This window comes from Chiloscyllium plagiosum, unplaced genomic scaffold (assembly GCF_037043375.1).
Source record: "Chiloscyllium plagiosum isolate Xiang-an unplaced genomic scaffold, Cpla_swu_hap1 HiC_scaffold_21, whole genome shotgun sequence".
Taxonomy (NCBI): Eukaryota; Metazoa; Chordata; class Chondrichthyes; order Orectolobiformes; family Hemiscylliidae; genus Chiloscyllium; species Chiloscyllium plagiosum.
In genome coordinates this window covers 6,292,464-6,305,572 of record NW_028270159.1, presented here as the reverse complement: position 1 = coordinate 6,305,572, position 13,109 = coordinate 6,292,464, and the positions used below count along the sequence as shown (strand labels likewise).

Genomic DNA, 13,109 nt, shown 5'->3' with positions numbered 1-13,109 from the left:
TCTCAGGGGATTGTAGCACGAACAGCCAAGTTTCTGGTATCGAGACTGGCTCTAATGTAATGAAGGATACGTCAGGTTCCAAGCGATCGATTGTGTTAGGGGACTGTCTAGTCCTAGGTACAGACAGGCGTTTCTGTGGCCAGCAATGCAAAATCAGAATGATGTGTTGCCTCCGTAGTGCCAGGGTCAAGGATGTCTCCGAGAGGGTGCCAGATGTTCTCAATGGGGAGGGGGGGGGGGGGGGGGCAGCAACGGGGGCCAGCAGGAGGTCATTGTACACATTGGAACCGACGACATTGGAGGGGAAAAGGTTGAGATTCTGAAGGGCGATCACAGAGAGTTAGGCAGGAATTTAAAAGGGAGGTCCTCGAGAAGTAATTTTTGGATTATTCCTGGTGTTATGCGTTAGTGAGGACAGAAATAGGAGGATAGAGCAGATGAATGCATGCCTGAGGAGCTGGTGTATGGGAGAAGAATTCACATTTTTGGATCATTGGAAACTGTTTTGGTGTAGAAGGGACCTGTACAAGAAGGACAGATTGCATCTGAATTGGAAGGGCACTAATATATTGGCAGGGACATCGGCTAGAGCTGCTCGGGAGAATTTAAACTAGTAAGGGGGGGTGGGGGAGAGTGGGCACATTGATCTCTTTCCTCACTCTGAGACTGGTACAGTTGAGAAAAGAAGTGAGTCAAACAATCAGGGCAGGCAGGGACAAAGCAGACAACAACGTAGGACTGATAAATTAAACTGCATTTATTTCAATGCAAGAACAGTGCATTGTTCTTCCCTAACAGGGAAGGCAGATGAACTCAGGGCATGGTTAGGAACATGGGACTGGGATATCATAGCAATTACAGAAACACGATTCGGGGATGGACAGGACTGGCAGCTTAATGTTTCAGGATACAAATGCTACAGGAAGGACAGAAGGGGAGGCAAGAGAGGAGGGGGAGTGGTGTGTTTGATAAGGGATAGCATTACAGCTGTGCTGAGGGAGGATATTCCCAGAAATACATCCAGGGAAATTATTGGGTGGAACTGAGAAATAAGAAAGGGATGATCACCTTATTGGGATTGTGTTATAGACCCCCTAATAGTTGGAAGGAAATTGTGAAACAAATTTGTAAGGAGATCTCGGTTATCTGTAAGAATAATTGGGTGGTTATGGTAGGCAATTTTAACTTTCCAACCGTTGACTGGGACTGCCATAGTGATCAGGGTTTAGATGTAGAGGAATTTGTTAAGCATGTACAGGAAAATTTTCTGATTCAGTATGTGGATGTAGCTACTAGACAAGATGCAAAACTTGACCTACTCTTGGGAAATAAGGCAGGGCAGGTCAGTGGGGGAGCACTTTGGGGCCAATGACCATAATTCTATTCGTTTTAAAATAGTGATGGAAAAGGATAGACCAGATCTAACAGTTGAAGTTCTAAATTGGAGAAAGGCCAACTTTGACAGTATTAGACAAGAACTTTCAAAAGCTGATTGGGGGCAGATGATCACAGGTTCATGGCTGGAAAATGGGAAGCCTTCAGAAATGAGATAACGAGGGTCCAGAGACAGTATATTCAAGTTAGGCAAGTCTGGTAGGGAATGCTGGATGACTAGAGAAATTGAGCGTTTGGTTCAGAAAAAGAAGGAAGCATATGTCAGGTATAGACAGGATAGATTGAATGAATCCTCAGAAGAGTATAAGGGCAGTAGGAGTATACTTAAGAGGGAAATCAGGAGGCAAAAGGAGGACGAGATAGCTTTGGCAAATAGAGTTAAGGAGAATCCAAAGGGATTTTATATACATTCAGGACAAAAGGGTAATGAGGGAGAGAATAGGGCCCATCAAAGATCAGCAAGGTGGCCTTTGTGTGGAGCCACATGAGATTTGGGAGATACTAAAAGTATTTTGCATCAGTGTTTACTGTGGGGAAGGACATGGAAGATATAGAATGTAGGGAAATAGATGGCGACACCTTGAAAAATGTCCATATTACAGAAGAGGAAGTGCTGGATGTCTTGAAATGCATAAAGGTGGATAAATCCCCAGGACTTGACCAGGTTATCCTAGAACTCTGTGATTGCTGGGCCTCTTACTGAGATATTTGTATCATCGATAGTGACAGGTGAGGTGCCGGAAGACTGGAGGTTGGCTAATGTGGTGCCACTGTTTAAGAAAGGTGGTAAGGTCAAGTCAGGGAACTTATAGACCAATGAGCCGGATGTCAGTGGTGGGCAAGTTGTTGGAGGGAATCCTGAGGGACGGGACATGCATGTATTTGGAAAGGCAAGGACTGATTAGGGATAGTCAACATGGCTTTGTGCATGGGAAATCATGTCTCTCAAACTTGATTGAGTTTTTTTGAAGAAGTAACAAAGAGGATTGATGAGGGTAGAGTGGTAGACGTGATCTATATGGACTTCAGTAAGGCGTTTGACAAGGTTCCCCGTGGGAGACTGGTTAGCAAGGTTAGATCTTACAGAATACAGGGAGAAGTAGCCATTTAGATACAGAACTGGTTCAAAGGAAGAAGACAGAGGGTGGTGGTGGAGGGTTGTTTTTCAGGCTGGAGGCCTGCGACCAGTGGAGTGCCACAAGGATTGGTCCTGGGTCCACGACTGTTCATCATTTATACATATGATTTGGATGTGAGCATAAGAGGTATACTTAGTAAGTTTGCATGGCAAAAGTGAGTACTGCAGATGCTGGAGATCAGAATCTAGATTAGATGGTGCTGGAAAAGCACAGCGGGTCAGACAGCATCCGAGGAGCAGCAAAATCGACGTTTTGGGCAAAAGCCCTTCATCAGGCATGAAGGCAGGGAGCCTCCAGAGAGGAGAGATAAATGGGAGGGGAGTGGGGCTGGGGAGAAGGTAGCTGAGAGTGCAATAGGTGGATGGAGGTGGGGATGATAGTGATATGTCAGAGAGGAGGGTGGAGTGGATAGGTGGGAAGGAAGATTGGCAGGAAGCTGCTTAAAAATGTGTTGCTGGAAAAGCGCAGCAGGTCAGGCAGCATCAAAGGAGCAGGAGAATCGATGTTTCGGGCATAAGCCCTTCTTCAGGATTTTAATCTCCAGCATCTGCAGTCCTCACCTTTCTCCTTCCAGATTGGCAGGTAGGACAGGTCATGAGGATGGTTCTGAGCTGGATGGTTGGAACTGGGGTAAGGTGGGGGAGGGGAAATGAGGAAACTGGTGAATTCCACATTGATGCCCTGGGGTTGAAGTGTTCCGAGGCGGAAGGTGAGGTGTTCTTCCTCCAGGCGTTGGGTGGTGAGGGAGCGGTGGTGAAGGAGGCCCAGGACCTCCATGTCCTCGGCAGAGTGGGAAGGGGAGTTGAAATGTTGGGCCACGGGGCAGTGGGGTTGATTGGTGCAGGTGTCTCGGAGATGTTCCCTAAAGTGCTCTGCTAGGAGGCGCCCAGTCTCCCCAATGTAGAGGAGACCGCATCGGGAGCAACGGATACAATAAATGATATTGGTGGATGTGCAGGTAAAACTTTGGATGTGGAAGGCTCCTTTAGGGCCTTGGATGGAGGTGAGGGAGGAGGTGTGGGCGCAGGTTTTGCAATTCCTGCGGTGGCAGGGGAAGGTGCCAGGATGGGAGGGTGGGTTATAGGGGGGGCATGGACCTGACCAGGTAGTCACAGAGGGAACGGTCTTTGTGGAAAGCGGAAAGGATTGGGGAGGGAAATATATTCCTGGTGGTGGGGTCCGTTTGGAGTTGGCGGAAATGGTAGAGGATGTTGTGATGTATATGGAGGTTGGTAGGGTGGAAGGGGTGGTCCAGGGGGGTTCTGTCCTTGTTGCGGTTGGAGGGGTGGGGTTTGAGGGCGGAGGTGTGGGACATGGACGAAATGCATTGGAGGGCATCTTTAACCATGTGGGAAGGGAAATTGCGGTCTTTATAGAAGGAGGCCATCTGGTGTGTTCTGTGGTGGAACTAATCCTCCTGGAAGCAGATACGGTGGAGGCGGAGAAATTGGGAATATGGGATAGCATTTTTGCAGGAGTTAGGATGGGAAGAGGTGTAATTCAGATAGCTTGTAAAAAAAAAAAGTCAGTGTCGAGTCGGTTGTCATTGATGGAGATGGAGAGGTCCAGGAAGGGGAGGGAGGTGTCAGAGATGGTCCAGGTGAATTTAAAGTTGGGGTAGAATGTGTTGGTGAAGCTGATGAACTGCTCAACCTCCTTGCGGAAGCACGAGTGGCGCCGATGCAGTCATCAGTGTAGCGGAGGAAGAAGTGGGGAGTGGTGCCGGTGTAACTACGGAAGATGGACTGTTCTATGTAGCCAACAAAGAGACAGGCACAGCTGGGGTCCATGCTTTAGCCCATGGCTACCCCTTTCATCTGGAAACTTCAGTAAGTTTGCAGATGACACCAAAATTGGAGGTGTAGTGGACAGCAAAGGAGGTTACCTCTGAGTACAACAGGATCTTGATCAGATGGGCCAATGGACTGAGAAGTGGCCGATGGAGTTTAATTTAGATAAATGCGAGGTGCTGCATTTTGGGAAAGCAAATCTTAGCAGGACTTAAACACTTAATGGTAAGGTCCTAGGGAGTGTTGCTGAACAAAGAGACCTTGGAGTGCAGGTTCATAGCTCCTTGAAAGTGGAGTCGCAGGTAGATAGGATAGTGAAGAAGGCGTTTGGTATGCTTTCCTTTATTGGTCAGAGTATTGAGTGCAGGAGTTGGGAGGTCATGTTGTGGCTGTACAGGACATTGGTTAGGCCACTGTTGGAATATTGTGTGCAATTCTGATCTTCCTATCAGAAGGATGTTGTAAAACTTGAAAAGGTTCAGAAAAGATTGACAAGGATGTTGCCGGGGCTGGAGGATTTGAGCTCCAGGGAGAAGCTGCACATGCTGGGGCTGTTTTCCCTGGAGCCTCGGAGGCTGAGGGGTTTACAAAATTATGATGGGCATGGATAGGATAAATAGGCAAAGTCTTTTCCCTGGGGTTGGGGAGTCCAGAACTAGAGGGCATAGGTTTAGGGTGAGATGGGAAAGATATAAAAGAGACCTAAGGGGCAACCTTTTTCACGCAGAGGGTGGTACGTGTATGGAATGAGCTGCCAGAGGAAGAGGTGGAGGCTGGTACAATTGCAACATTTAAGAGGCATTTGGATGGGTATATGAATAGGAAGGGTTTGGAGGGATATGGGCCGGGTGCTGGCAGGTGGGACTAGATTGGGTTGGAATATCTGGGGTCGGCATGGACGGGTTGGACCGAAGGGTCTGTTTCTGTGCTGTACATCTCTATGACTCTTTCCCGATTAAATTGCAGATCAGGATTTATGGTACTTCCAGTTTTCACGTTTTTAATTATGTTTTAAAAACAGCATATATATTGGATCAGAGAACCTCCAGAGATGCAGATGGTATTGGAATAGGATTAATCTGAGACTCATTTCCCTGATAAAGTTTCCCTGTTATCTACTATCTGCTTTAGTTATTCTGTGAACTTTTGCAATCTGTATTTGTTGGTCAAGTAAAAATACATTAGCAAGGTAATGAAACAGGATTTAATCCTCTACTGAGATATTGCCTAATGTCATTTCAGCTTGCAGTAAAGATTTCTTGGTGCTGGTAATTTCCTGGTGGAAGGTGGCTGGCGTGCCTCTTTAGAAGCTGTACTGTTACCATGCTGGCAATAGTGGTAGTATAGCAATGTGATGATGAGATGCTGGATTTCTCTGGGTTTGCTATTACTTCCAGCTGTTGTCAGAGAGACTAGAACTGAAAAATAAAAGGCTAAAGAAACTAAAACAAAAGCCAAGCTGTTTTCTGAACAGAAACCCAATGGAAGTTCAGCACTATTGACAAATGGGCTGTTTCTGTTACAACAGTACATAGAAAATGGAAGATAGGTGCTGGAGTCGGCTAGTACATACACACACCCCCCACACCTACCCGTTTCACCATTTAATATGTTCGTGGCTGATCATCGACTTTAATACCTTAATTGTGCCCTTCCTTGAAAACATACAATGTTTTGGCCTCGACCACATCCTGTGGTAATGAACTGCACAGGCTCACCACTCTGGTGTAGACCTTTCTCCATATCCCAGTTCTGAAAGGTTTACCCCTTATCCTTAAACTATGACACCTTGTGGATTCCCCCACCATTGGGAAAATCCTCCCTGCGTCTAACTTGTGTAGTCCTGCTGGAATTGTATTGATTTCTATGAGATCCCCTCTCATTCTTCTAAACTCCAGTGAATAGAATCCTAACTGACTCAATATCTCCTCAAATGTCAGTTCTGCCATCCCAGGAATCAGTTTGGTAAACTTCAAGCACAGGGAGTTGGCTGCAGTAAATACTTCTTTGATTAATTCTGTAGTACACTTCGGACTTTAGAATGTCTGTCACCTCTTGGAATAATGTATGCAGCTGGAGCTGACTGCCTTCAATCTGACAGCATTCCTGACTCATTGTAAATAGACAATACTGTCAGCAGTCTGCTCCTTGTGGTCAGAATAGCTGTGGTTGGGATTTCATGATGGCGTAATTTCCAATCAAAGTCACTAAACACACTGTGTTCACGTTTAGTAGAGAAAGATAGCTCTATGAATGCCCTGTGTGTTCTCAGGCAGTTGGCAGCTGGGATGTATTTTTTCCGTTATTGCCTGGAATCTGGTGTAGAAGAAGAGGATTCTGTAAAATCAGAATGAAGAGATTGCAGATTGACTTGACCTTTTCATCAAAAGATGATGATTAATCTCTGAAAGATTGCAAATATGAATATACTTCCATCACTCCTCCACAGAAAAGCAAAGTACTGTGAAACTGTAAATAAAACCAAAACTGCTGAAGTACTGACAGAGTCCCCCAGAATTTGTGGAGAGAGAAACTTGGTTAAAGTTTCATGCAGAATTGAAATATTGGGGCCTGAAATGTTATCTTGGGTTTCTCTCTCTCTGCTGCCAAACCTCCTGAGCATTTTCAAGTTCGATCCCTTAAGTACCTCGTTCCCATCAATCACTGTGGAATGGTGGGTTCTTCCCACATTGTCCTGAAGACAAATGGTTGATTTCTCGGAGTGGATGGGAATGAGAGGTTGAAGCAGCAGATCAGCCATGATGATATCGAGTTGCAGATATTGAGTGATTTGTTTGTGTTTCTTATGGATGAACCTGTCTAACCCACGAGGAACTTTCAGCTCATCTGGGAGGTTCTGTTCTCTCAAAATTTGTAAATGTTGCTCTTTCTTGCAGGTGGTCACAGTAACTTGTTTACAGAGTACGGGATGCCCTCAAGCCATTCCCAGTTCATTTGGTTCTTTTCCATCTACTCCCTCCTTTTCCTTTATTTAAGGTATGTATGACTCCTGGGTCTGTTTGTGGTTCACTATTACACTATGTTTGAAGGCTAGAAATACTTGAACTCTTCATTCATGTAAGTTATAAATAGGGGAGATGATCTCCTGCTAGTACTGTTATGGGACTAATAATCCAGAAGCCAGGGCCTTGGGGACATGGTACACAGCCTACCACGTGAGCTGGTGGAATTTAAATACAGCTAATAAAATCTAGATTTGGAAGACTGTCCAGTGAAGGCTACTGGTGACCATGAATCTACCACCGATTGTTGTAAAAAAAAAAAACCCCATCTGGTCCATTACTGATCTTTAGGAAAGGAAATCTGTTGTCCTTAACCAATTGGCCTGCATGTGACTCCAGACTCCCAGCAGTGTGTTTGACCCTTAGCTGCCTCTGAAGTGGTTGAACAAGCCATTCCATTTCAGAACAACATGTGTTGGTCTTGCCAATAATACCCACAACCTAAGAAACAGTGAGTATTAATACAAAGATCCTTTGTATAAAGTGATTCAGAATAGGGGATTGATTAAATAGGGAGAAACTTTCACTGATGGGAGGGTTGGTAACCAGACAACCGAATTGTCAGAGTGCCAGTGGAGCCAGAGGGGAGGTGAGAATTATTTTTCACAAAGTAAGTTAAAGCGACATGGAGTGTACTGCCTGAAGGGAAGGCGGACGTAGACTCGTTAGCAACCTTTACAAGGAAATTGGATAAGTACTTTAGAAAGTAAAAGTGTAAATGTAAAAGGTCATGGTGGAAGAACAGAGAAGTCAAACTAATTAGGTAGCTCTTTGAAAGTGCCAGTGGGGCAGAATGGGCCAAAATGACCTACTGTTCTCTAATATTCAACAAAAATGTAATCCTCTGCTTTGTTTTAACTTAAATCATTGCAGCAGGACATAATAACCCCTGGATGCAAGGGAGTAATTTGTGCTTTGGAATAAGCTCTATGTTGGGGGGTGAAGCCAAAAACTGACAACTCTTGAGGCTATTGGATGGCAAGAGGGGAATAATGGGTCTTAACATTGTGTTTTGGATGCAGCCAGTATTACAAATTCCAATACCGGCTATTATTTGGTCTTGGTGTTGAGAATTTATTGTCCTGCGATGTGTTTTACTTTCAGAGGATTTTATTAAGAGGAAAGAGGCAGATACAGTTACAACACTTAAAAGACGTTTGGGCAAGTACATGCTAGGAATGGTTTAGGGGAATGTGGGCCAAATACAGGCAAATTCAACTAATTTAGTTTGGTGGTTGTGGTTCTGTTCGCCAAGCTGGAAATTGTTGTTGCAAACGTTTCGTCCCCTATCTTGGTGACATCCTCAGTGCTTGGGAGCCTCCTGTGAAGCGCTTCTGTGGTGTTTCCTCTGGCATTTATAGTGGCCTGTCCCTGCCGCTTCCGGTTGTCAGTTTCACCTGTCCGCTGTAGTGGCCGGTATATTGGGTCCAGGTCGATGTGTTTGTTGATGGAGTTTGTGGATGAGTGCCAAGCTTCTAGGAATTCCCTGGCTGTTCTTTGTTTGGCTTGCCCTATAATGGTAGTGTTGTCCCAGTCGAATTCATGTTGCTTGTTGTCTGCGTGTGTGGCTACTAAGGATAGCTGGTCGTGTCGTTTCGTGGCTAGTTGATGTTCGTGGATGCAGATCGTTAGCTGTCTTCCTGTTTGTCCTATATAGTGTTTTGTGCAGTCCTTGCATGGGATTTTGTACACTACATTGGTTTTGTTCATGCTGGGTATCGGGTCCTTCGTTCTGGTACTTCGTACCGGCCACTACAGCGGACAGGTGAAACTGACAACTGGAAGCGGCAGGGACAGGCAACTATAAATGCCGGAGGAAACACCACAGAAGCGCTTCACAGGAGGCTCCCAAGCACTGAGGATGTCACCTAGACAGGGGACGAAACGTCTGCGACACAAATTCCCAGCTCGGCGAACAGATCCACAACAATGAGCACCCGAGCTACAAATCTTCACCCAAACTTTAATTTAGTTTGGGATTATGGTCAGCATGGGTGAGTTGGACCAAAGGGTCTGTTTCCATGGTGTATGACTCTGAGGGAATGCATAAATTTCTAAGGCAAGGAGAGCTAAATGGACTGAATTTCCTCCCTCCTCTGCACTGATATTTATGAACAGTGATACCCTGTGCTTCTATATACAGCAATGGAACTCTTAAGTGTACTTCTCCAATCAGAATGTGCAAGATGTTTGGATCCCTGTGTGCAAACATAATTCAGGTCCCATTTTAAATTTATGCATTCTGTCCTTGGTTTTTAACAGAATACTCTGACAAAACCCGCTGTCGCTTAATGTTGCTTCGAGAGCAGGCATTTTACTTTGCAGTGCAAGCTGGAGTGTTCCTGCATTATTAATGGCGAGAGTGAAGTTACTGCATGATGAGTTTACATGAGCAGTTTCCATTATAAATGTTGGTCTGGCAATTTATAATGGGAAAGTATGACAGGAAGCTCATGCATATGTAGGTTTTTTAATGTAATACTGAATGATTAGTCGTTGCAGTATTTACTAAGTGCCTAATAGGATCATCATTGCCTAGCAGATAAATACTGGTAATGGCATTGATGAGTGATGCACAGAGGTCCTTAACTTTGGTTTCTGGTCTTTGCTGAGTAACTGACCTCATGTTAACATCCCTCAGCTAGGAATGAAGCGATGGTGGGAGTGGGAGCAAACCTGTTGACAGTGAGTGACATCCACTAGATATGGTACTCTACCAATAGGTTTAGAAGGTTATGATTGGGGTAAGCAGTTAGTTTGGTGACATGCCTTACTTTGCCCTCTGTGTGGCATAGGTTCCAGGATGAGATACAGGAGAGTTCCTGGGAATCATGAAGTCAGGGCCAAGTCTCATCTGGTGTGTCAAAAACATGCAGATTGATTGGACAGTGCCTGTGCCCACTGACCTACCTGATCTTCAGAAAATTGTCCTTGTTTTAAAACTTTCTATGACCTCATCTTCACTTATCTCTGGAACTGACCACAGCTCTACAACCCTCCAAAATTTGTGTTCCTCCAATGCTGACCTTTAGAGCATCCCTGATTTTAATGGCTTTACTACTTACAGCTGCCTCAGCCTTGGAATGCTCACCTTAAAACCTCTATCTCACTCTCCTCCATTCAATTCCTCCTCAAAACTCATTTTTTTAATTGAGCCTATGGCCACCAGTCCTAACACATGCTTACGTGACTTGGAGTCAGATTTTCTTAATAGCACTCGCGTGGAGTGATTTGGAATGCTTTCTAACAATGTTGAAGCCACTGTAATACAAGTTGTTTTAAATCTTGGGGCTGAAGAATTTCAACATTTATTTAAAATAAATATGTTTGTTCCTTTTCTCAGAATGCATCAAACGAACAATGCTAGATGTTTAGATCTGTTGTGGAGGCACATTTTATCCATATGTCTGCTGGCTGTGGCCTTCCTTGTCTCATATAGTAGGTAGGTAAATGCTGCTTCTCCTTCAGATTCTTTATGGGGCTGCTCATAATGAGATGGATATTGCACTATTTTCTATGGGGAAAGATTTTAAACCGCATGGTGGTCAATGTATGATTCTGTGGCTATGATGTATTGGCATCTCCTGTAGGCCACAAAGTCTATTGTGAAGTAAGCTCAGCCCTGTGTCGTTCAGAGTTTAATTGCTAACTGAGGGAGCAGGCGAGGAGTTGTGGAGAGTCAGCCTCTCAGTCAGGAGTTCCCAACGTTCTCGCTGTCCTTAGTCTTAAGATTTCTTTTGGCTTAAGTAGCAGAGTGTGCAGTCTGGAGGGTGACAGACCCCACAATGCATTTTAAAATATGCAATTATCAGTAACTTGTGGCTTGCAATCCATGCATTCGGTAGTATCAATATCCCTAGACCAAGGCCCTAGAGGGTTGTTCATGCCTGTGGAATTGTTGATATCTTCAAGATAAAGTTTTGTTATTACCACATGTGACCGTCCTTGATGGCAGAACATTGGCGGGGGGGGGGGGGGGGGTGCAGCGATGAGAGATTTTTGTAAATCATGTCCTCGCCGTCTGAAAAGCTCTGCTTGAAAGGCTGGTGTAAGTAAATTCATTAGGAACTTGCAAAGGACTTGGAGGAATAGTTGATGTGGTAAGATTTGAAGAGGTATGGGGAAAGAGCAAAGCAATGGAACTAATTGTGTAGCTGTTTGAAAGAGACCGTGCAGGTATAATGGGCTGAATGGCCGCCTTTTGTGTTGTGTAAACCTATAAAAGAATAACAGGATGGGACAGGGTAAACACAGGAAAGATATTCCCAATGACCAAGGAATCCAAAAGTAGGTGTCATGGCCGAAGGATACAAGGCAGGCCATTTCAGACTGAGATGAGGAGAGTGGGGAGCCTGTGGAATTCTCTGCCACAGAAAATGGTTGTGGCTAAAACGTTGAATATTTACAAGATAGAGAGATATTCTTAGAGCTGAAGGGATCAAAGGATGTGGGAAAAAGTGGCAATAGGGAACTGAGTTGGGAGAGCTGCCATAATCGTATTGAATAGCAGAGCAGGCTCGAAGGGCCGAATGGCCCACCCCAGCTCCTATATTCTTAATGACGTGTGTTTATTTTTGTAGAGTCTATTTGATGTACCATTCCTGGAGCCAAGTGATATATGGAGTTATAGCAGGTGCCATCATGGGAGCAATCTGGTTTCTCTTTACACAAGAGGTACTAACACCGCTATTCCCCAGGATAGCTTCATGGTGAGTGTCCTACACACCACATTGAAAAGGGGAAATAAACACTTTTAATTTAAGCCATTTGTACTTCATTATAGAGTTGCAGTTCTGAAATCATGATTACATTGGGAAATGTAAACATTTAAAAACATTTTTCAAACATAATCCTTCACTAGCATGTGTTTGTTTAGCTCTTTCTTTGGGAATTTTATAGGGACTGGGTTCAAATTGTTTCTCAATGCTACTGACCTCAAACATTCCACCCCTTCGATTGTGAAACCACTGATCCCATGAAAAATACCTTGATTTTGTTTCAAAAATCTTGGCAGTTTTAGCACCTGAAAGCAAAAGCTGTGTTAGTGTTTTGGGTGCAGGTTTTCATTTGGGACTGACTGCTTCAGTTCTGCTGCACTTTGCACTAATGTTAACCGTGGTGATTTAAGTTAAAAATCACACAACACCACGTTATAGTCCAACAGGTTTACTTGGAAGCACCAGTTTTTGGTGGGCTGCTCCTTCACGTGGTTTCGGAGCAGCACTCTGAAAGCTGGTGCTTCCAGTTAAACCTGTTGGACTATAACCTGGTGGTGTGTGATTTTTTTTTTAACTTTGTACATCCCAGTCTAACATTGGCATCTCCAAGTGGTGATTTAACTACACTTTTTTCATTGATTCAGGCCAGTCTCGGAATTCTTCCTGATACGGGACACAAGTCTGATTCCAAACATCCTGTGGTTTGAGTACACGGTTACAAGGTCAGAAGCACGGTAAGTTGTGTAATTTTAGTTCTGAAATAGAAGCTCCTCCCTTTACTTGCATGTAATTTTTATTTGTTCATGGAGATCACTGACTGGGCCAGCATTTACTCCCTGAAGGGCAGTTAAGAGTAAACCCCATTGCTGTGGGTCTGGAATCACGTGTAGGCCAGACCAGGTAAGATACCCCTCCCTAAAGGGCATTAGAGAACCAGATGGGTTTTTATGACAATCAACAGCAGTTACGTCATCATCTTTAGGCTAACTTTTTTAATTCTAGATTTTAATCAAATTAAAATTTCACCATCCTCCATGGCAAAGA

General features: G+C 44.5%; 1 protein-coding gene across 1 annotated transcript in view; it reads left to right on the top strand.

Annotated features, from left to right (window-relative positions):
• dolpp1 (dolichyldiphosphatase 1) overlaps window positions 1-13,109 on the top strand; it is a 44,928-nt gene that overhangs the window by 22,955 nt on the left and 8,864 nt on the right. The window contains exons 4-7 of the mRNA XM_043720625.2: window positions 7,222-7,321; window positions 10,691-10,789; window positions 11,928-12,056; window positions 12,710-12,799. Coding sequence (XP_043576560.1) covers window positions 7,222-7,321; window positions 10,691-10,789; window positions 11,928-12,056; window positions 12,710-12,799 — 418 coding nt within the window. The remainder of the gene's footprint in view (window positions 1-7,221; window positions 7,322-10,690; window positions 10,790-11,927; window positions 12,057-12,709; window positions 12,800-13,109) is intronic.